General features: G+C 42.8%; 2 protein-coding genes across 5 annotated transcripts in view; both read left to right on the plus strand.

Annotated features, from left to right (window-relative positions):
* The first annotated feature begins 156 nt into the window (after positions 1 to 156).
* nab1b (NGFI-A binding protein 1b (EGR1 binding protein 1)) lies at positions 157 to 13,481 on the plus strand. Of its 2 annotated transcripts, none has more exons than XM_031851798.1 (8): positions 157 to 1,799; positions 5,336 to 6,138; positions 6,228 to 6,361; positions 6,559 to 6,610; positions 7,819 to 7,938; positions 8,864 to 9,044; positions 10,645 to 10,809; positions 10,964 to 13,481. In XM_031851798.1, the coding sequence occupies exons 2-8, from the start codon at positions 5,338 to 5,340 to the stop codon at positions 11,038 to 11,040; spliced, it is 1,530 nt and encodes a 509-aa protein (XP_031707658.1). In that variant the 5' UTR covers positions 157 to 1,799; positions 5,336 to 5,337; the 3' UTR covers positions 11,041 to 13,481. The 2 variants fall into 2 exon arrangements, with proteins under 2 accessions (XP_031707658.1, XP_031707659.1); XM_031851799.1 differs by having other exon boundaries at positions 8,864 to 9,032.
* Positions 13,482 to 16,017: 2,536 nt separating this feature from the next.
* LOC116385954 (glutaminase kidney isoform, mitochondrial) overlaps positions 16,018 to 20,849 on the plus strand; it is an 11,811-nt gene continuing 6,979 nt past the window's right edge. The window contains exons 1-3 of one of the 3 annotated variants that reach the window (XM_031851796.1): positions 16,351 to 16,426; positions 17,026 to 19,479; positions 20,596 to 20,692. Coding sequence is in view for 2 of the 3 variants with exons in the window: in XM_031851794.1 (XP_031707654.1) it covers positions 16,173 to 16,426; positions 20,596 to 20,692 (351 nt within the window). In the remaining variant the exon portion in view is untranslated. Of the gene's footprint in view, positions 16,427 to 17,025; positions 19,480 to 20,595; positions 20,693 to 20,849 lie in introns of all 3 variants that reach the window. The other 2 variants (XM_031851795.1, XM_031851794.1) reach the window with 2 other exon arrangements.

The following is a 20,849-nucleotide window of genomic DNA, read 5'->3' on the forward strand; positions in this document are numbered from 1 at the left end:
ACAAAATGTACATGTTGTACGCATTGTACATATATACATACAAACAATTTATAGATGTAAAATGTGTCCTCATGCTGTCATTGTATATTTATTAAAGTATACATATATATATATATATATATATATATATATATATATATATATATTTATAGACAGTATCTAAGCTGAATGTATTGACTATTGATTTTGACAGTATTTACAGTTGAGGATGAAATCGTCTCCATCGTATTAATTTAGTTTGAGAAGACGAAGTGTACAAACTGCTGCGTCTCTGTGGGTGTCGAACCTGCCTGTGTTTGGTATTCCGTGCAGAAAGCCTCCCACGCCCCGTGTGTCCACCCACGCGCGGATTTGCGTCACGCAGGGAGCAGCGTGGGCGAGAGAGAGAGAGAGAGAGAGGCTCTGTGGCAACCGCGCGGAATATCCCACTTTATTATTCTGCGGCCCGCGTGAAGCTGCCTGCAGTTAGAGCGCAACAAAGACCGGAAGTGTTGACAAAATAAAAGCTTCTAAAATGTGATCTGGTTTGGTAAAAGAAGAAGTACTTTAACTTAAGCCAAAATAGCAATACAGCTCTGTAAACATCATAATTATTATATTTATTTATCTTGAATGGTGTTTGTTATTTGTTTACTTTTATTCATTATTGTTCTTTCTATGTCTTTTGACATTTTATGAAAAAGAAGCAGAGCAATATCATGTTTTGTTATCTTCATCAATGATGCAACACAATTAGAAACAAACGAAAATTCAAAGTAAAAGTCTTACATTCCAGTAAAAGTGCAACATTATTAACAGTACTCAAAGTACTTAAAGTAAAGTGCTTTGGTCCCTTTCACAGCGTTATATTATTGCACATTTTAACTACTTTATGTGTTTAAGTTTAATGATTCGTATTTTATACATTGTTCACCTTTTTATTTATAAAGTTGTAATATGTAATGTAAGATAAATGTAGTGCAGACAACAATATAAGATTTATCTCTGAAATGCAATACTTGTTTTACTTCTACTTCATTACGATCTTTAATGTACTTTCACTCGTAGTAGAGTTGTTGCTACCTTTACTAAAATATGTGAATACTTCTTCCACATCAAATAAAGTAGCAAACGTCAGTAAAAATACATGTTTGTGTGGAATCTGCAGGAAAAAAAATCACATCATAAAGATGATCATATTTGAGTATATTTGGCACAACAATACACTTTTTTATTTTGAGGATTGAAGCCTCCAACACGCGCTCATCAGCTGTGCTTTTATTTCTTCACTGCAGCCGGAAGTGTGTGTGTGTGTGTGACTGTATGTGTCTTGACAGTGGTGAACAGTGCAGGGGAGTGGAGAGAGACTCAAACACTCACACACTCACACTCACACACACACTCACACACTTGGAGGAAAAAGACGCACAAAAAGACGCACGAAGGTCAGCGGCTTTTTTTTTTTTACTGATATTCTGCGCTTTTCTCTCTTTCTCTCTCTCGCCCTCCCTCTCTTTCTCTCTCTCTCAGCGGCAGCAGAAAGAAAAAGTTTCCAGAAGGAGACGAAGAGGAGACGAGTGTCGCTCCGTTTGAGCACGCAGAGACAAGCACGCGCTCTCCGGCTTCTTTTTTTGGAATAATTTTCCAATTTCTTGCCTTTTCTTAGATTATCTTTGATTTTACGCGCACGGGGGATCCCTTCTGTGCGCGCTTTCTCTCTCTGCACACATTCACACCCTGTGTGTTGATAAACAGTGAGGAAGAAGAGGAAGAAGAAGAACCGGACCAGGAAGGACCAAAAGGGGCCAACAACTCTCCAGGTAGGAACAATTAAACATGGCTTTAATCCTGCTGCTGAGGCTTTACTTCATAATTCTGTCATATTGCAGCAAGTAACCGCCAGTTATTACAGGAATACTGTAGGAGATGTATCATAGGATGTCTGTAGATAGTGTATTGAGATAAAACAGAGCACCATACACATGCCTGGATGATTAAGAGATCTTATTATAGGGAGTTAAAAATAGCTCAAACTGAATTCTATAGAAGTAGAGTTAAAGCACAATCATTTCCTCTCCTGTGCATTATGAATATCTTGTGGATATAATAGGAGTTAAAGTGCCATGAAAGCTGACTTGGGTCTTTGTAGACTCACTGCTGAGCCCCATAGACAAATTATTATCGAAATATTATCGGAATTATGATGTGATTTGCCATTTAAAAAGCTTTGGTGTCGTTGTCGTGCTGCTTGTGTCCTTTATATTTATTATCTGCTGTAGAGCCGTCTTTAACACAAAAAGATGTTGAGATGCTTTCGAGGACACACACACACACACACACGTATGAACACACCAGGTCAAAGTGATGATGACAACATTATTGCTCCACGTTGAGAAATTGCAAAAGAAATTCCTTCAGAATCATGTGAAATCAAAGCATTCCTCACTGTAGATAAGCCGGGTCTGCTGCGTGGCAGTTCACCTGGAAAACTACACACCAGCCCGTGTGAGTGTGTGTGTGTGTGTGTGTGTGTGTGTGTGTGTGTGTGCGCGTGCGACATTGTGCCGGCACACGCCTCTCTTTTCCAGGTGAAAAGCTGAACTCGCCTAACTGGCTTTTGTGAAGCAGGACTTCAATTAGAAGTCTGCCATTCACAGCCACCTATTACTGCCAGAACACACACTCACACACACTCACACACACACTCACACTCACACACACACTCACACACACACGTCTGCTGTGATAAACTGGAGTAAGATGTTAGATATCCGAGTGTTTGTGCAGACGGCTGTTGAACTGAAACACTCCCGATGTCGTTCTTGAAGCTGTTTTCTCAGTGAAGTAGAATCTCGTCTCTGTTTGTAGAAACTGTTTCATTCTTCTTCAGTTTAGCTGCTGCACACTCAGGAGTTCACACTGCAGCTAAATATAGTTATTCAATTCACACGCTTGTGAAAAAGCAGCAGCAATCACCTCCCATGACAAAAGAAGCAACCTCTGTTTGCTGCATGATTGTACTCAGGGCTGCGGCTAACAAGTACTTTCATTGTTTTGTCCATGAATTGTCCGAAAATATTGAATTGTATTCTCTTATTTCCTCTTTCCAACAGTCCAAAACACAAATACATTCAGTTCACTATAATATATGTAAAAAAAAGCTTAAAATCCTCATTTTTAAGAAGCCAAAAGCCGAGAATATTCTGCATTTCTGCTAAATGACTAAACCAGTCAGAATATTTGCCGATTAATCGATTAGCTCCAACTTTTACCTCGAGACGTAATCAGTCAACTCTGTACGAATGTTTCAGGCGTTTCACAACCTTTGAGTTTAAATGTTAGTAAGAAGAACAGATAACTCGTGTTATCAACCTTCATTCAGAACTAGTCTCAGAGATACACACAGTGGTGGAAACGTCACTACATTTACTATGACAGCTTTAGTTACGTTACATAAATAAATACTTCATGTTTTACACATTTTTATTATAAGTCAAACTACCCAAGAGTATATAAAACAGTTTAAAACGAGTTACTAATCAACAACTGATTGCATCAATAATAATACAATAATACATTATACGACTTTGTGAGTACTTTTACTTGAAGTACATTTGCTGATATACTTAAAATATTTTCATTGGAGTACTTTTACTTGCAATGGAGTATTTTCCCCGCGTGTGTAAATGATCTGAATACTTCTTCCGCCGCTTCATATACCATCTTTGATTAGTGTAACATGTGCGTTTGTATACTTTACTTTAAGAATCAAATATTTCTTTTAACTCAAATCAAGAGGTTCTGAGTCATAAACAACCCAAAGTGTGAAATCAGTTCTTAAATATTTTAGATTTTTCGTTTCATCTCTTTATTTGAGTGCTCAACGTGTTTTCAGGAGCTTTAATGACCTTGTCATAATTGAGGCGATAAGTTGAATCAGGTTTTCCATCGACGCCTCATTGAACTTCCTCCTCTTGCGTGATGATGTTTTCCCACAGCTGTATTTCACAGAGCTCACTCTGGTGTGTTGACGCAGGTGATGTAGATGGAAACTCTGCAAGTGTTTCTGGATCTGGTTCTTCTTATTTCTTAGTTTTTAGACCGTTATAAACATGAGAACAAGGATTCCATGTGCAGCTTTAATGTTGGTTCATCTCAGCGGTGCTATTTATTTTATGTTTTGGAGTTTAACTGATTTGAGTCGGCAGTTTGAATAAATTAATAGCTTAAAAAGAGGATAAAATAGGTGAGTTGCCATCTTTGCTGTATTCCAGATGTGTTTTCATTTATTTTCGGTTTCTGGATCGTTTTGTTTGTTGATCTTTAGACATGAATCCACACTGGAAGGCCAGCAGGTTGGTGAATTAGCAGAAGTAGTCGGAGTAATATCTAGTTTTAGTCAGCGGCCTCGCTCAGACAGCAGTTGTCATTTTCCCGACTCGGCCGAGGCCCGCCTGGCTCTCTGGCTCTCTGGCTCTATTCTGGGCGAGGCGAGCCCACCACCTACACATCCTGCAGGGGTGGAGAGAGGCATGTGGTCCTCCCAGCAACCCGGGTCTGCTGACTGCCACTCCTCTGTGAGCCCGGCCTCCGCAGGGCCTCACATGCACAAAGGAAGAGTCGAGGACAAGCCTCCACTTTCTGCTTTTTTCTCAAATTAAAGGTGGCAGGCGACAAGAATTTGTCACCGTGTTGTGGTGGCTTTGTTAAGAGAGGCGGAGAGAACGACAGCGAGGAATAAATACTAATCTGACAGCCAAACATGTCACCCAGAAAAAGTTCATTCTGCCCCGATGCGTGTAGAGACGCACATAGAGCTAACAGGAGATTAAGAATACCATGTGTGCAGCATCCTCAGTGCATTCAAGCAGGATATATGGCATTCAACATGAGTAAACAAGTATTATAATAATAAGTATGAAATGAGCCTGATGCTCTTTAACCCATGCACCTACACCGTGTGTCGTGTGTTTATCCCACACATGAAGCGTGTTTCACCTGAAAGGATGTCGATTACTGAGCAGGTTCCTACCGGGACCATTCATCCAGAAATGTACGGCATTCATGGCATTCTTCATCAAATCAAACCTCTTCACGCACCTGCTGAGACCTGATAAACTGCAATCATGCACCTGCTAAAAATATCAGTCCAAATATAAGTCACGTTGCATAGAAATAATGTGCCTCCATGTCCGTGTACTCTGGTGCAGAATCAGACGTCATTCTTGATTTAAAATGTGTTTATTTCCAGTCTCTGTGCTCTGATCTTCTCGTCCTAAATGTCTGACGAGCTTTAGATGACCCATCTTCTGTAGAGCTGAGGTGTGATTAACCTTTGTGTGTGTCCTGCCCTCAGGTATGGCGGCGGTGTTGCCGAGGACCCTGGGTGAGCTGCAGCTCTACCGGATCCTGCAGCGGGCGAACCTGCTCTACTACTACGAGGCCTTCATCCAGCAGGGCGGCGACGACGTGCAGCAGCTGTGCGAGGCCGGGGAGGAGGAGTTCCTGGAGATCATGGCCCTCGTCGGCATGGCCAGCAAGCCGCTGCACGTGCGCCGCCTGCAGAAGGCGCTGCGGGACTGGGTCACCAACCCGGCCATCTTCAACCAGCCGCTCACGTCGCTGCCCGTCTGCAGCATCCCCGTCTACAAGCTGCCCGAGGGCTCGCCCACGCTGCTCAGCGCGCAGGACAGAGCCAACACGGCCAGCGTCAAGATGCCCAAAGCCGTCGCCGCCGCCTGCTCAGACCCGGGGAAGCTGGACGTGGCGCGGGACAAAGTGTCGGCCGGGTCGCCCCTGCAGGGCGGCAGCGAGGCTCGGTTCTGGTCGGGCCACAGCAACGACAGCGAGCACAGCCTGTCGCCGTCGGACCTCGGCTCGCCGTCCTCGCCCAGAGACACGTTAGAGGCTCTGGACGCCGCGGCCGTCCAGTCGGTCCTCGAGTGCGTGGACAGGATGGCGCCGGGACTTCCTAAGACGGACTTATCCGAGGTCAAAGAGCAGCTGAAGAACAACAAGAAACTGGCAAAGATGATCGGACACATCTTCGAAATGAGCGACGACGAGCCGCGGAGGGAAGAGGAGATTCGTAAATACAGCGCCATCTACGGACGCTTCGACTCCAAGAGGAGGGACGGCAAACACCTGACGCTGCACGAGGTCGTCCACCACGAGAACATCACTTCACACGAACCAATCAGCGCGCAGGGATCGTTGAGGTTTACGTGTTGTTCTGTTTGTGTGTGCAGCTGACGGTGAACGAGGCGGCGGCCCAGCTCTGTATGAGGGACACGGCTCTGCTCACACGGAGAGACGAGCTCTTCGGACTCGCCCGGCAGATTTCCAGAGAGGTCACGTACAAATACACCTATCGCACCAGCAAGTGAGTAACTCTGCTTTCATCTCTATTCTATTTCACATGGGCAACTTTAACAGTTTCCAGGGAAGAAAGTCTGAAATGTTTCCTTCTGGTTTGAGATTTATTAATAAATACGTCAGCTTTTATGTTGGAGTAACATTCTGGTCTTTGTCTGTTGAAGAATGAAACATGTTTCGTGTTTTCCTGATGTTTCTGTGCAGGTTTCGCTGTGGAGACAGAGACGAGGCGTCCCCTAAAAGGATTAAAACAGAGGTGAGGTCATCACAGCAGTCAGATTAAAGGCTTTTCTCACTGAAATGAAGAAGTGTAGTCTCTTTATATATGTGTTAGATAGCATGCAGTGTTGTTTTCATTCACATTCATCTCCCCTTAAATCTCAGATTAAGATCCATAAAGTCAAAATATGTTTTCATCTTGAAATAATGAGAAACACACTTTTTCAGCCATAGTGGCACTTCCTGCTGATGCTGCACGTCCAGTTCTTCTTCTTCTGTGTTCCAACAAAGCCTCCTCATGAGGAGATTTCCTGCGCTCGACACGTGATTTAAAAACATGCGTGATGGAGGCTCTCTAACACGTCTCATTTGGCTGTTTGTAATAAGAAATGTTGGCTCGTTGGTTCATCTTCAACATCTTCAGTGTGAAGTATTTATCTATCAGAGAGGACACAGCAGTAACAAAGCGCTCTGTCAGCGATCATCTCCGGACGCTCTCTCTGCTCTGAATGGCTCCTCTCACTTTGTGAGCCGGTGATTGGAAACATGTGGCGGCTGAGGAGCTCTGCAGGGATTTACACAGAGACAAAGAGCCGACACCTGCTCACTGACTACTCTGAGCTCCCAGTGGGGGGGGGAGTCCTGCCAAATTCACTGAAAAACTCCCAAAAGTTCCACTTTGTTTAGTTTCATTATCAAAGGAAATATAGGGGTTATGATTGTTGCATTGATGATAAAACGTTTTAATAATGAGAAGTAGACGATGTAATACTCGTGTTTGTACTTGATAGTATTTATTTATCTAATACTTTTTAAAATAGTAATTATGAAAGCTTTTCAAACAGATACAAAAGGAGAAAATGATGTGTATTATAAATATACGCATGGATTAATAATTTAATCTGACCGTAATAAAGTTAAATTAAGGCACCTTAAGAGAGAGAATTTGATTTCAAGTAAATTATTTTGAGATAAAGACGTACAGAATGATGCAGAATCCATAGTTAACATTAATTATAACAAATATATTAATATGTATTAAATAATGATAAAGACACTAACCAATAGATGATGATTTGTGCTTCCTTCACAATACCAGAATCTTTAGGAAAATAACATCAGAACAAGCCAGAAAGAAAACTCGCCCTAATGTGGTAGCAATGTCCCTAAAATCTGACCTAAAATCTGCGTCTCTTGTGATAAATAAGTGAAAAACAAACCACTAATCAGAACTTCTTTCTTCAGGAGAACTTCTTCGACATCCAGGAGGCGCTGCAGGCCATCCACATGAGGCAGGAGATGCTGAGGGAGCAGCTGGCCTGCGCCAAGTCGAAAGGAGAAGAAACCGTCGGACGAAACCTGCAGGTAACCAGACGGATATATTAAAATGTTTGATCGATACGGCTGCTGGAGGATTTCGTTAAACGAGAAACTCAAGAATTCTTTGTTTTCCTCCATAAATGAAGTTAGTATTGTGATGTCACAAGCCCTCGTAGATGGCCTCTCCTCCAGTCACAGTGCACGATTTAAGAAAAGCTGAATTAAGAAAAGGAAATGTGAAGATCGGAGATGAATTGCTGAAACAGTTCGTCATCAGCCGGGCTGAAAGGGTTCCCAGCAACAGACAGATGATGTCAGCAGATGGTTGTGGCAGCAGGATCCAGCCTGATCCCAGTAATGCTCTTTATTGGTTTCCAGTGCCTCGGTGCTGCTGTGGCTTGTTCCTAATTAGAGCCGGAGTGTAGGAGGAGAGCTTTATGATAACTCATTACCAAGAGAACATGTGAGCATACGCTGGTCCATCAGTCTGCAGCTACGCTTGTCATGTTGATGTGAGGAGAAGAAGAAGAAGAGATTTCATGGCTGCGTTCACACTGCAGGCCGTCTGTGAGCATGTGGAGCACATCCCATAATAATGTGAGCTGACAGCGGTGTGCAGACTGACAATGAGAAGGAAAGTGAGGTGTCAACTGTTGATCGGACTTCATCCGTCCTCCGTGTTAATGCTCAGTGACTGATGGAGTTGTGCTTCGGTTTCTTTGTAAGGATTGAAAGGACGACTTCATTATATGTCTTTTATTTAGTAGGAAGCGTCTTAACTAATAGATGTTATTTAGTTTAGAACATGGAGAATAAAACGCTGTTCAGTGGTTCTCTTGACTTGTGACGTGAATAAATCAACCAGATATCGAGACGATCACACGTCCGACTCGAGTCAGAGCATCTAGATTTGGTCCTGAGACAGTAAAGACTCCTGTCACTCTTATTATACATTCTTTGTGTGCATCAGATGCAGCTGGAGCGTCTGCTGGCCCGGCAGATGGAGATCCTGCAGGACGCCGCCGTCCAGGAGCGACTCCAGGCTCTGGACTGGAGGATCCCCCCCGCCGCCTTAAAGTACCTCAACGACGCCCAGAACACCAACGGAGCCGCCGCCGACGCCAGCAGAGACAACCAAGGTACGAACGGAGGTGTGTGAAGCATTTCACCATCAAAAACAGCTGTTGGTTCCGTACGGAATCAGATATCGGCTCTCTGCCTTTTTATATCATGAAAATAAATATGTTGGAGGTGTCTTCAGTAGGAGCCAATGAGTCTGGAGCTGAGAGACACATAGAGAAACATTTCACATAACTTATCTGTACTTCATGGGGAAATATGGAAAATCGAAAAATCCTATTAAAAAAAGTCCTTTTACTTAGTTTCTTGTATTGTTTCCACTAACATTTATATTTATGACGTTTTTAAGGATTTCCTGCTAGATTAAAAGATGCTGTTGAGTTGTTACAGTCTCTGGTTTCATCTTCATTCAGTTTAGGAGCTTTTGTACTGTTATTTCTAACAATAAAGAAATGTGAAGATGAGGAACTTTTTTAATATTTAATAGACATAACGAGTAAACAATTACTCCCAGTGAGTTTGTAATTTGAACGTTTCCTGTAGCGAACTATGAGTGAATAAGTGATCCTCACTTCCGCTCTTCGATCTATTTTCACAATTCCTGTCTGAGTAAAAATATCTGATTTATAACTCTAGAAACAACACGTTAATCCCCCCAAAAAGGTTGTGACTGGCTCAGTGCTGCCCCTAGTGTCCAACCAAGAGAACACATCCAGCTGCTGTTGTAGGAAACAGACTGAAGAGTATTTCATGTCATCAAAGCCTCTCGATATGTTCGTGGCTGTGAGGAGCCGTCACTTTTTCATCTCCAACACAGAAGAAGAAGAAGCATCATTATTCAGGATCCTCCTCCTCCTCCTCCAGGCCTAATCTCATTTTCATCCTTTTCCTCCCTCACCCACTCCCGACAGCTCATTATATCGCTGTTCCCACAAATCCCACAATGCACCTGTAATTATCACGCCCACACCTGTTTAGCTCCAGCCAGTTGCCTGGAGGGGGGCGTCTCTCTCTCTCTTTCTGTGTCTACCTCTCTCTCTCTCTCCTCCCCCTCTTCTTCTCTGCTTTCCTTCCTGTTTTCTTCTTCTTGTCCATTTTCTTTTTTGCTTCCTGTCATTTCTTTTCTTCTACTTCTTGTCCTCTGCCTGTCCTCACCCCCCTCCTTTCCCACACTATTTTTCTGTGTATATGTCTCCCGTAGTCTCCATTTCCTTCTTTTCTTTTTCATATTCTCTCCACCAAACCATACTTTATATAAACTATACTTTTCAGGCACATTATGTTATGCACAACAGCGTATCAGGGCCATTGTATGTCAAAAATATAAATAATAATACAGAGCCACTAGATATTTTACTCAGGTGTTGAGCTGCAACAATTAGCTGATTAATTAATATGAATTAATTATTAAGAGAAACTGTCAAACAAGCACTTACAGCTTCAAACATGAGGATTTGATGCTCTTATTTATCGTATATGACATCAAACCAAATCAATACATTTAAATTCAGTGTCAGAACAGCGTCTGGCCTGATTTCTGCTTTGGATTCACTTCAGTCTGCTTCTGATTGATAATCAATGCATTAAATATACATTGATTGGTCAAATGCTACACTGCCGGTGAATAACTCTGCTTGTCTTTTGTGTTTCTGTCTTCTTCTGTGCTCTCAGACGAGCGGCCGATCAACTTGCGTGTGGTCAGTCAGAACATGCAGGAAGGCGACCTCCCGTTGGGCAAACAGCTAGCCAATGAACTGAAGCGCCATCACAACCACAACAACAACAACAACAACAACAACAGCAGCAGCACAGACGAGACCAAAACACCAGCAACAGGTTGGTGACGTTAGTGTACTTGTAAACAACACAATCTGACAATGCACCCCTTTAAATGTGTTCTGCTGTTGCTGCTTTGCGACTCTTCAACGAGGCGTTCTGCTGCATTATAAACCTCTTTGCTGACGATGTCGTCCTTTATCTCTGTCTTCAGAAAACGGGACGTCGCAGCGAACGTCCAGCAACGCGGAGAAGAAGACCATCAAATCAGAGCCGGAAGACTCCACATAGTGCCTCCCGCCTCGCCCCACGACACCCCCCAAACCATTCTACTCACACTTGACAGTATGCAGTTATTACCCGTCAATAGATACTAAGCAAGCACAGACACAGTAGAGCCTTAACAACCAATGTTGCCTCATGAATAGCATTTATTTTTCTTTGATTTTGTCTTTCTGTTTCAAAGGTATTTGCCAAAGCACCTAGAGAGCATGTGGAGAAGCCCCTCAGTGCTCTGCAGGTCTTTGTCTGTTGATTAACTGTACATGTTAGACGTACATGTACTTTAAGAGCGATGTGTTTGTGTACTCTTTACCTCGGCCTGGGTGTTATTATATTTGTTGCAGGCTGTGTTTCCGGGGCTGAGTCTTGACTCAGGCGTAGATTCAGAGATGAGATAAAAGCAGTTGCTGCACGTCTTCAGCATCATGGTAACACTTTATATGACTACCATGTAGCCAATGGCCTTCTTCACTCACTTGTACCTTAAAACTGAAGCTTCAGATGCTGAATTTAAAGTTGGCAATGACCTAAATCTGATGAATATTAGATGGCTTTTCATGAAGTTTGGTACGGTGAGCCTCAGACTATTTATGTACCACCACATACATGTGTTTAAAATGAACGAGTGAAATATCTCCTCAACTATGGAATAGATTGGCACGAAATTTGATATTTGATAAAAAATCGGAAAACGTATCTGTCCAATACTTTAGTTTACGACCAAATACCTGCAAAAGTAAAGACATTCCCATCGGCCTCAGTGTTCAAACAGACGCTGACCGTGGGAAACATCACTTATAATCACAGGTATTTTGGGGCCTTATGCGTCATAGTACATCATTAAGGCAGTCATAATGAATATTTAATCAACACATTGTAGATGAATTGTAAGACAAACTACATATATGACTACGTCAGAACAAAATAATAATGGTAGACATACAAAGCGTTACCTAACTTTGAGATTTATGGCTAATTGTCTGTAGCCAGAAATTCACACTTAACTCACAGACGTCGACAATAAGAAGATCTTACCAGCAATAGCCAAAGATTTAGCAGCATCCGGCCGGTGGCTTATTGTCTCTGGTCGTCTCCTGAGCCTCCGTCATTCTCCCAAATCTAACTTGGGTGTCTGCATTTGTACTGTAACTCAGAAACAAAGTACTGTAGGGAGAGTGAGTCAGGATTCAGCCCCGTTAGATTCTGTGTCGTTCACTTCAAATGGGAAAAAACAGGAGCGGTGGGATTAACCCTCCCTTCCTCGCTCCTGTCTTGTGTATATTTATGGAAGGTAATTTAAGAAGAGGATGTAGAGGAGCTGTTGTAAAGTAACAGCAGGGGACCTCTGTCATGGTAGGACGGCTGGGAGGCCGAGCTAATTGCTTCATTTCACTTTGTGATTTAGCTAAACGCTGCTGTTGAACCACACGCCTGCAAACGGAGTATTTCAGGAATAGATCTTTGTTTTTATTAGAAATGATCCAACAAGCTTTCAGCAGGAAATCCACTCAGTACGGAAACTTTCAACAGAATCAAATGGAAAAGATTGCAGATTTGTGGTTTTACGAGAACAGCCCTCCCAAAAAAAAGAAAAGAAGCTGAAATCCTGTTTCTTGCAGCCTGGTGTCTGTAAATAGTACCGTGATAACAAGTAGTGCTAGCCTAATCTCTCCACCAGGGTTTCCTTTGTCAAATGTAACTTTGCTGTAGATCTTTGGTGTCAATAGTGTTTATGTATGTAGAGCAAATACAGAAAAAATAGAGCAGTGTGAAAGATATAAAACCCTGCTTTACATGATGATGATGTTGATTAGCCTTAGCTCTTAACAGTGTTTAATCCGCCTGTGATGGCCATCAGTGCATATTTCAAAGACGTGTTTTTGCTGTTTAGAGGTAGATACATTAATAAGTGTTCACTGTGTTGTTTATGTGTTCCCCACACTGTGTAAATACGTCCGTTTGGTCCAAGATGATAATACCGTCCAGATAATTTGGTCTCCCTGCATATAGTTTAGTCTCACTCAGCGTATCGGCAGACCAATGCAATATTTATGTAAGTAATAAGTCTATTTGCATTCTATATAGATCCATCATTTTGTCGTGTAACTGTGTGTCGGTCATGAACTCCAGCGTGGGAAGTGTTTTGTGTTCGCAGGGCACTGTATTTGTATTTAAAAAACATTTTTTGCTCTTTCCATGAGGTTTGTTTTGCTTCAAGAACGAAAGTTGGGGATCTAGTTTGCTAAAGCTTAAAAACCAGCTGGTGCATTTTGGGAGATGAAGCCGTCGAGTTATCGTGACCGTACGATGTTTCTCACTGATCACCGTTCTCCTCACTGTTTATTGTAACGTGATAGATTAGGCTTCACCTAGTTATGCACCTGTTTTTTAAACACTAATATATTTTATTTGTTATACCGCACATGAACATTAAACTTTATTTTTTTGAACTCTATTGTGAGGTGCGTTCTGTGATCTTGCTGTGAGTGAAGCTGGAAGCACCACGCGTCCTTTGAGCAAGGCAGGGAAGCCCCGGCTTCTTTGTGTGTGTGGAGCTGTTGTAAAAGAGCTGGTGGTCCAAGAGAAGAAGAGAGAGTTATGGGCTTCCTTTAGAGGAGCTTCTGTCTTCTTCGTGTCTCTTTTTGTTTGTTGTTGCGCTGACATGAATCCCTGCTCAGGTCCATTTGCATCAGCGTCACATCAACACATTGTGAAACTGACTGATGACTCACTGTGACGCAGATCCTTTTTCACATACTTCCCATCATCCTCTCCACTCCCTCCATCCCTTCACACACACACACACACTCTCACACACACACACGCACACACACACACACGCACACACAGACAGATTTTCTCTGGAGAAAAGCTCAGCTCACGAACACCCATGCTGGTATCAAACGGCCACCCCTCCTCCTCCTCTTCCTCTTCCTCTTCCTCCTCCTCCAGTGCAAGTCACTGATGATGATGATGATGATGGTGATGATGTGTTGCCGTGGCAACGGCTGGAGGTGGGCGCCTCCACGGGCGGTGGGCGGAAGCCAGCCGCTAAGCAGCGTGGGAGGGATCTGCCGAGCGCACCCATCACCCTCGTTTTTGTTGTTGTTGAAGGGAGCAGGAAGCTGACTGCTTTTGAGAAGGTGTGGGTGTTGTTGGTGAATTATCGCCTCTCTCTCCTCCCTGCAGCTTCGTTAGGGATCTCGCCTTGTTTGTCTCCCTCGTTCCTTCCTTTTCCTTTGTTTTCTTGCATGCCGAGAAAATGCAGCTGCTCGTGGAGGATTTTAAACTTTGTGCTGTTGGTTTGATCATCACACCTTTCTGTTCAGTGCACTAAATGTATCTCAAGACATGAACATGAGACGTTAAGGGACAGAAAAGGCTCATTTAAACTGGAGGAATAAATAGTTTTTAAGGCTAAGGTGGATATGGAGATCACTGTTCATGCATCTGTGTCTCTTTTGAGACTATTGCAAAAAGTAAAAATCTATGTAATTACACCAACATACATATTTGATGTGATTCTGCCATTATAACACAACATGCATAACATGTTATGAATATTATTGTACATATTCTAAGATGTTGAATACTTTGACTCGTCTCCAGTTCTAGTTCAACCTATGGTGGGAAACACATTTCTTCATGGTCCACATGCAACAACCAGGCTGATGATCGAGCTGTGAAGCTCATTCAGTAACTGCAGAAAAAAGAGGGATTTTTTTTAATGATATGAATTGTGGATTCCTGTAAAATAACAAGAACACTTTGTTGGAGTTGCCCTTTATTCTTGACCTAATTACATGGAAATTTGAGCCGCAGAGTTTGAGTTCCTGTCGGTTTATTTAGCCAAACTTCATGAATGTTTCATGTTCCAAAGGAGGCATTATTAGTCAGCATGACTTTGTTTGTTTTATCCTTCTTGGAGCTCCAGGTGGGTGGAGTTTACCGAGATGCAGATAAAGTCAGATAAAAGTTGGGAGCCACAGAGAAGTAATGTCAAGCAATTTACAGAAGACTTTCCAGTGAGTAATATCTGTTGTAGGTCATTCATTTATACGTGGCGTCAAACTCCACCCACCTAGGCTGCAAAAGAGGTCAAAACAAACATTAAAATGCTGTTTGATTCAGGTCTTATACAGACGGAAAACATCTGATTTATTAGTTACATTAAAGTAATATGACCTGACAATATGAAAGGGCAGGTAGTACAAGAAATGTGAAAATCTAGAAATATATCCAGAGAGAAAGACAAAGCTACATGCATGTAATAAAACAATATGTTATAACTGATCACTGCCAGTTATGTTAGGATCTTTTTTATAATCTATTATTGATTTGTCTGTTCCTGGTGCCGTTGGACTTATTTCAACTATTTTCCAACCAGCAGATGGTGCAATCACTGCATTATTAGTTAAGAACTAAGTCTTAACGCTACAGTCTGAATATGTGCAGTACCTGACTATCTCGCATGGTGTCAGAATAAGACAAGATATCAAATATGGATCTGGCGTCTGTGCTGCTCAGTGGTGGTTTATAATGACTTCACTTTATTTTATTCTGACATCATAAGGACTGGCATGTTTTTTTTACCATAATAGCCCACAGATGTTCTGTATTTCTGGAGATAATTGTTATTTTTGACGTTTTTATTCCACTAAAATAATATTATTGTAGTTCTTAATAGGATCTGTTATATACTTTTATGATGTTTCCTGTCTAAACTCTAATATAGGATTGCTTTGGTTATAGCATGTCTTATGTAAACTCTTATGAAGAGGGAAATTGTACTTAAAAACATTATGAAAGTATGTATATTTTCATATTTGCTATAAAATGGCCATTAACTGTGGAATCTAATGGAGATGATTGATCAAATACAGTCTAAACAGGAAGTGAGACTGTGGTGATGAGTGACAGCTCTCTTGTCCAATCAGGTGTAGCTACGCGTTATCATACTCCAATCAGAGCTGCTGTCACGTGAACGGTAGGTTGTCCTCCACAGAGGAGCGTTCGCTGTTGAGTCACCGAGAAAAAACCGTTACTCGGCCGAGAAAAGCCGACACTCGTTAGAAACTAGATTTCTTCACTCGACTTTATAGATATATATAAATAGATATATTCTTCTCTTCGGGATTGAAATGTTACATTTTCGGTCTACGGTGGCGCTCAAGGAGTTATTTCAAACGCAGCTGAGACGTCCGTTGGCAGGTAGAGTCGGTGCACACGCGACACCTGCGACCTCCGCCTGCTTCAGCACCGTTAGGTTTGATGGGAGATATGCTAATGACTTAGCATTATCCCCGCAGCACCTCACCAGAAGACACGGCGTCAGGGGCTTCTGCTCCAAAGGTGACGGCCACAATGAACCCTCCAAGGACTCTGCGACAGAGAAGTGAGTACCGTTAACCGGCCTGGGCAGATGTTAGCCGCTAAGCTCCACGATTAGGCCGAAAAAACCGGAATTTACTTCAGCGTAAATCTCCGGGAACGTAAAGCGAGCCACGTAGAGGCATTTGTCTACCTAGCTCCATTATCGGACATGCCTGCTACTTCTTACTAGATTCCGTTATTCTAACATTATTCACAGCAATGTGTCAGTGTTATTGATTGCATATGAGAGCAGGGTATTTGATCCAACTTTTCTCCAGGAAAACGGTCAAATTGAAGCATGCGTGGTGCAGCCAGCGAGATGTCGTGACCTGCTTTCATCCAGCATGTTAAACTCACTGAGGCATTATGAACCTGCCACCAGCTTCTGCTGCTTCTGCTTTTTTAAAATGTCAATACATATGTGTCTCGGTTTAACTGAATGCAAGAAAAGTTAAGAAACTCTGTGCATTAATTTAATATATTATATGATATATAATCAGCTGCTATTCTGCCAACAGACCGGAGTGAATTGGAGACTATTAGTAGGAGTCTACTGACAGAGGAGTGTGATTATGTGTTTGAGCAGATAAGACTGTAATTGAGTGACTGTTTGTTCAACAGGAGAAATTAGTGAGTGCTGATAGCGAAGGTGAGGAAGAAGAGTCCTTGTGGTGATCGATCGGTCGCAGGTTAAAAGCATTTAATGACTGAAAATAACATCACTAACACAGGTTGATGAACCACTGACATGGGAATGCATCTGCAACAAGCAAATATGGTGTTTTTATGAATGATTGTGACTAAAACAAGCAGTCAATTAACTAAATTAGAGAAAGAATCTGCAATAACAAACTGATAACTTGATCCCATCCTTGTCACTGTAGCATTAGTTGACTCATATGATGCTTACGTTCTTCTCCAGCATGTAGAGCAGAGTATTTATGAGATGTTAGTGTCTTTACCCACAGCTTACTCTCGTTCTTCTTGCAGCTGTGCTTCTTCCCTTCAGAGAGCTCACACGGTAATAAAACGCCTCGTTGCCCCAGCAGGTCGACGTCGTCCCACTTGTTTCCATTCACACACAGTTTGCTTTATCTGTCGGCCATGTTTACGGTGGCTTTGCTCAGCTGACTGGCTGTCAACAACATCTTGTTTCCCCCGGAGGCTCATTTCAGTTTCAGTGAAGCCTCGTTGTGTTAAATATCCACTCAGCAGATTAAATCATCTCCACAAAGAAGAGAACGCTGGATGCTGCTGAGGAACAAATTAGATATTGATTATCAGTCTGTAATAATGATCTGATCTGTTAACATCAACAACCAATGAACACACTACTGCTACTACTATGTTACATTTATATTATATACTTATTCACTTCTCTTTAACATTCAAGCAGCTGTAGTCAGAGAGTATGTTTAATTAATCAAATAATAATGTTTGAGCTAAACTGCTTTTTACTTATTGACATTTAATAGATCCAGATGATTTATGGATTCATGATAAAAATAACTGTCAGATTAATGAATATAAAGTAAAGATACAGATACAGACAGGTGAGCACAGTTTACCTCACAGTATGAGTAAAGTTAAATAACTAGAACATTAAATACATGATGATCAAATAAACACCAACATGTACTAAATACATAACTACAGCAACATCAGTAGAAACTACTCAGTGTATTGAGATGAAATGTGATACTGTAATAGCATTTTTCACTATTGTGACGTTTTACAGACTAAACTACAATGAAGAAGTGAATCCACAGATTAATCGTCCCGGCTTTGGTGCCAGACGTAAAGAATAACTCGGGTTAAAGGTCTGTAACAGAACAGGAGTACATCGGGTAGTTTGAGGTCCCCGGGGCCCCGACAGCGTTCAGCCTGGTTAACGGCGTCCTGAGGCTGTGCTCCGGCTAATAAAGGGTTAAAAAGTTAGTAATGCAGAGGAGCTTATCCCGCCCACGTCGTGTTTCCACGGTTTCTGCACCAAAGCCTGGATGCTGGCGTGCTGCCCGGCACTTTCTCGGGCCCTTCAGGAGCCGATGAGTCACAGGCACGGATTGATCTGTGCAGCGCCGCCTCTCGGCGCTCTAAGTCGGCCTCCTCCCTCCTCGCTCATTTGTCCTGACATCTGGGAGGCAGTGAAGGCAGCACCGTGGACCGGGTCAAATAAGACGCAGCAGACCTCAATGTGAAGCGGAGCGTTTATTATATCTCTATCTACGTTATTAACTCTCACAAATCCCACAATCTGAGGCTGCAAGTATTTGTATTATCTGCCATTTATTTTCTCTGTTAATCGTCTTCTGTCTTGATTTACAATCACATGAAACAGAGTTCCAGTGAATCAACATGGACCTATTGATCTGTTCACAGATTACATGAGAAGCATGTTGTGTTGATTCTCTGCAGTGAACATGGAGCCTGATTATTGTAGATTACTAAATGAAACACATTGTTCATGTAGAGACAGGAGATTGTTTGCAGAATACTTCAGTATTAGAAACGTCTCTGTGAAGGATGTGCAGCTCGGCGCTAATGAGAGCAGCTGAGGTGGATTAATGAGCCGGTGCAGCCTGAACCAGATGTTCCAGTGGTGGTGCAGCTCCCTCACAGGCCTCATGAACTCGACTCATGTCACTGATCGCCTCTTTACCTCACCCTGTCTCAGTATTCATCACATCTCTCCCTAACTTGTTTCAGCTCTGCTGAGGTGAAATAACTCAAAGTTCACTCGCAGACTTTCCTTGTTTCCAAATCAGGGGACAGGAAATGCATAATTTGCAAAGGATTGTGGGTGTTTTGGGAGTGGTGAGGACATGCATCGTAATAATGTGACGTTTTCTCTCATTAACTTGTGTTTTCTTGTTAATCTGACAGCAGCTACGCATTATGCCAGTATTCATACTTTTGTGTTTATTGAAGCAGTTTTCTTGTAATAATCTGATCATTTGTGCTACATTTACTTTATTATTGCATTGATGCTTCTTGTTGTAATGGTTCTTGTCACTAATTCCGTATTATTCCCTCTGCACACTCTCTCCCTCTTGTTGATCTGCTTGCTTTGCATTTGTAAGTATCTTTCTATTTTTATTTTACTTTCAGTGTTTTATTTCAATGTTTTCCGGTAGAAGTAGAGCTTTTTCTGCAGAAAGCCGACAACTGCTTTCACTGTGACATGATCTCACTTCCTCCCGGCGGCTGCGCTTGAATCCCCCCCCCCCCCCTCCCCCACCTCCATCCCTCCCTCCCTCCTCTCCCCCCCTCACACACGCACACACACACTCTCTGGTGTGTATTCCTTTATTCCTTCCTCGCCAGCAGACATCAACCTGCATTAATGAGGTCAGCAATGAGAGAGCTGCAGGTTCCTAAAGGACGAAACAACGACGCTCTGCAGCAGTGATGCTGCGTTCACACTCGGGTTAGAAAGTCAGGAATATGAGGAAGCTCGTGGACTCAAAACACCACATTCAGTAACAGATAACAGTACAGTACATTTACTGTCAGTACACGGTTCCCTCTGAGGGTTTCTGACTTCCTGACTCTGAGTGAAGCCGTCTCGTTTTCTCAAAAAGGGTCCAAACTCAGCTTTAGCTTTCCAGGAGCCGCCTGCCGACTAAAGCTTCACCTTCAGACATCCTCTCCTAGCACACGTTGGTATGAATCATAGCAGAGAGCCTGCTGTGAGCCTCCTGACGTGCTACTAACTTTCCTCCCAGAGACGCCTCGGTGTGGAAGCGCTGCTGAGAATACCAGCCAGATAATACTACTAGTACTAGTACTAGTAGTAGTACTAATACTAGCTGATAAACACACCAGATGTTTAAAATCATTTCGCTCATGAGACCGTGCTCTTCTGGTCTTCTGCCTCCACGATTCTCCCAAAATAAAACACTGAAAATGATCAATTCCTTCCTGGCTGGTATTCTGTCTGAATACAGGATTACAGTTGACATTACAGTGACCTTATGGCAGCAGATTAAGCCGTGGAACCGTCTTTTCCACAGGTTCTAACTCTGAGCTAAGGTCAGTGTAAGGTAGTGTTTTCCACTTACTCCTCACTGCTTCTCCTTGCAGTCCACAAGCTTCTCTTCCTCCTCCCTCTGCTGCAGCTCCCCTCCATGTTTCCACCACAGGACGTAGTTGTTCTCACTTCTCTGTGTTTTCTATGTGTCTCTCCTGCAGGAGAAGGAAGGCGGGCATCCTGCCCAGCCTGGAGGACCTGCTCTTCTACACCATCGCAGAGGGCCAGGAGAAGATCCCTGCTCACAAGTTCACCACAGTGAGTGAGGAGGCCTTTACTTCATGTGGAGCAGGATAACTCCTCCTGTTCACGTGTAGATTTATTCATCTGATGCCAGGCTGTTAATCCTGATGCCCCCCCCCCCCGACCCCCCCGCCCCCCCCCCCCCCCCATGAAGTAAAGGCCTCCTCACTCC

Source organism: Anarrhichthys ocellatus, unplaced genomic scaffold (assembly GCF_004355925.1).
Source record: "Anarrhichthys ocellatus isolate YVR2014 unplaced genomic scaffold, GSC_Weel_1.0 scaffold12, whole genome shotgun sequence".
Classification (NCBI taxonomy): Eukaryota; Metazoa; Chordata; class Actinopteri; order Perciformes; family Anarhichadidae; genus Anarrhichthys; species Anarrhichthys ocellatus.